The 2,369-nt window shown below is 56.7% G+C and overlaps 1 protein-coding gene across 1 annotated transcript; it reads left to right on the top strand.

The window, feature by feature from the left end:
• The first annotated feature begins 513 nt into the window (after positions 1-513).
• On the top strand, positions 514-1,945 carry LOC146203346 (uncharacterized). The gene has a single exon (XM_084585527.1). The coding sequence runs from the start codon at positions 514-516 to the stop codon at positions 1,318-1,320; it is 807 nt and encodes a 268-aa protein (XP_084441653.1). The 3' UTR covers positions 1,321-1,945.
• The last annotated feature ends 424 nt before the right edge of the window (positions 1,946-2,369 follow it).

Genomic DNA, 2,369 nt, shown 5'->3' with positions numbered 1-2,369 from the left:
CAACTTGTTAAGATGTGAGGACAGGAGCTCGCCTTTACTTTGCATAAATTTACAGCTCAAAAAGTATGAATTCTCTCCAACCCAACTGAGAAGAGGAACAAGCAGCCTGGTTACTTTTGACAAAAGACGGTACATATATAACTGATCAATATATAGCATGGTGTGTTTTTCAACCAACCTTCTACAGCAGGCTCTGATGTTTTTTTCTTGTTTTTTTCTGAAGTGTTGTTAATGCTTTGAAATTACTGGATTTTATTCTTCCCCATATTAAAACGCAGAACATAAACATATTGCAGTTGAGGGCAAATTTAAAGTTTTCTCTTATCGGTAGTTTGCATCTCTAAACACGATGGATTTCGAGGCCCTTAAACCTTGACAACGCGCACCAAGGTCCCAACAAGGTAGGTTCTGCGAAAGGGTACCAGCCTGAACAAATAGCTAAACCAACTGCCGAGGTCTAGGCACGTCATGATGACGCTGGAACCATATGGCGTGCGCAGGGCCCCCTGAGCGATGGACCTGAGGTTCCCCGCGGCCTCGTCGCCGCTGGGAGCGCCGCCGGCGGTGCTGCGCTCGCTGGAGCGGCGGCCCGGCGGCCCCCCGCCGGCGGCGGTCGAGCCGGCGGCCGACGAGTCCGAGGACCGGCGCAGCTCCCCGCAGATCGCGGCCAGTGGCTTCTGCTTCCTGGCGGCCGTGTGCTGCTCGGCCGGCGGCTTTTGGGCTTCAGCGGTCGCCACGCGGCTCCTTGGCGTCGTCTTCCTGGTGGTGGGCGCGGCGGCCGTGCTGGCCGCAATCTTGTTCGTGCCGGCCGGCCGCGACGGCAAATTGCCCGTGCACCGGCGCACGCTGCCGCTGCTGCTGGCGCTGGTGCTGTGGGCCGTGGCCGCCTGGATCATCTTCCTGGTGGCCCAGAGCAGCGTGCACGGCAAGGGCGTACTGGCCGCCGTGGCCGCCTTCCTGCTGCTCTTCTCGCTCGTGCTGCTGCGCGTCGTGTGCCGCCGCTGCTGCCGCCGCTGCTGGCAAGGGGGGCCGCTCAAGGACTCCGAAGACGCGGTGCAGCTCGAGGACTTTCACCACGTGAACACGCAGGTTCGAGACACGCTGCGCTTCGGCCAGCTGCGCGCCGAGCCAGCCTTCACAGCCGAAGGCCCTGTGGTGCCCACGGCGCCGCCGGAGACCCCGCCGCAGGCGTCGGCAAGCTTCTCCACATTCGTGCGCGAGCCGCCCACGGCGCCAGCGGAGCCGCCGCCCTACGACGGCTTCCCACCAGACGGCAGCCGCTGCCGGACCCCGCCGCCGCCCTACTCCACGCTCGTCTAGGGCGCGGACGCCAGGAACGGACCTGCTTGCGCTCAGCCGTGTTGTGCGTGACTGCCGCCGCAGGGCCCCGGAGGGCAGGGTGGCGGGAGGGAGGATTCCCCGCGCGCTCCGCAATTTACGGGGGTAGTGGGCTTTGTTTCGTACCTGCCGCGCGAGCGCGGCCCTTCTGCACGGCGCGTCAAGAGCGAGCTGGATATGATGCCACAGTCAATTCTTGCCAATCGCATCAAGTAATGGTTTGGCAGCGTTTACTGTTATTTGACCGGAAACCTTTAAAATTGTTTAAATTGAACTAAGCTAGCAGCCATACTTGAAAATGTGCATCCAGCAGGCGTCTAGGGACGCATAAAAAAATCATTCGCTCGCAGGTGCGAACTGACGTGACATAAGCGCAGAGACGACCACTGCCCCTGAATTACCAGACACTGGCTCAACTCATTAATAGTTGCACTAACATGAATAAGATTTCTCTCTTCACTTTTCCTTTGCTTTCTTTGTGTGCTACATTTATTTCCCATGTGTTACTTTTTTTCATTTTGCCTACAGAGGCTATTCACATAACATAAGTACAGTGCTTAAATCTTCATCTCTCGTGCTTCCCCTCGTGAACCTGTGCGTTCTTCAAATCAGGCTTATTTATATATGTTTCACCGTTTCTATCCCCCCCCCCCCCCCCCCCCACTTTCTTTCCTCCCCCGTGTCAGTCCATAGTCCTGCTTACCAGCGGCCGTGCTCCAACTCCTCTTCCTCTCCGCACACACGGTACACGTACAGTGAAGCATTCTTCTCAGTCTGGTCTTGAGAACTGTAGTGGGGCGAGCCGTATGGCGCTTAAGCCAGGGCCCCCCGCCATGCAAGACAAGAGAAAGTCGCGTAGCGTGCCTGAAAAGGAGTACGGGGCATAAAACGGGCTTAAATGGAAAAAGAGAGTTCGAAATGTGAAGTTCTGCTTCGCGGAAGAAATCATTAGTTGAGTGTGTAGTGGCCAGAACCTTAACAAAAAGGAGACTCAGATCTTCGTCTCCGAAAACGCACGGTTGTTAATGTAT

This window comes from Amblyomma maculatum, chromosome 1, assembly GCF_055883805.1.
Source record: "Amblyomma maculatum isolate TAMU_Amacu chromosome 1, ASM5588380v1, whole genome shotgun sequence".
In the NCBI taxonomy this organism is placed as follows: Eukaryota; Metazoa; Arthropoda; class Arachnida; order Ixodida; family Ixodidae; genus Amblyomma; species Amblyomma maculatum.
The sequence above is the reverse complement of the archived record's forward strand: the minus strand, read 5'-3'. Positions and strand labels throughout refer to the sequence as shown.

Excerpts from the sequence above, each read along its gene's own strand:
- LOC146203346 (XM_084585527.1), top strand. The coding sequence starts at position 514 with ATGGACCTGAGGTTCCCCGCGGCCTCGTCGCCGCTGGGAGCGCCGCCG.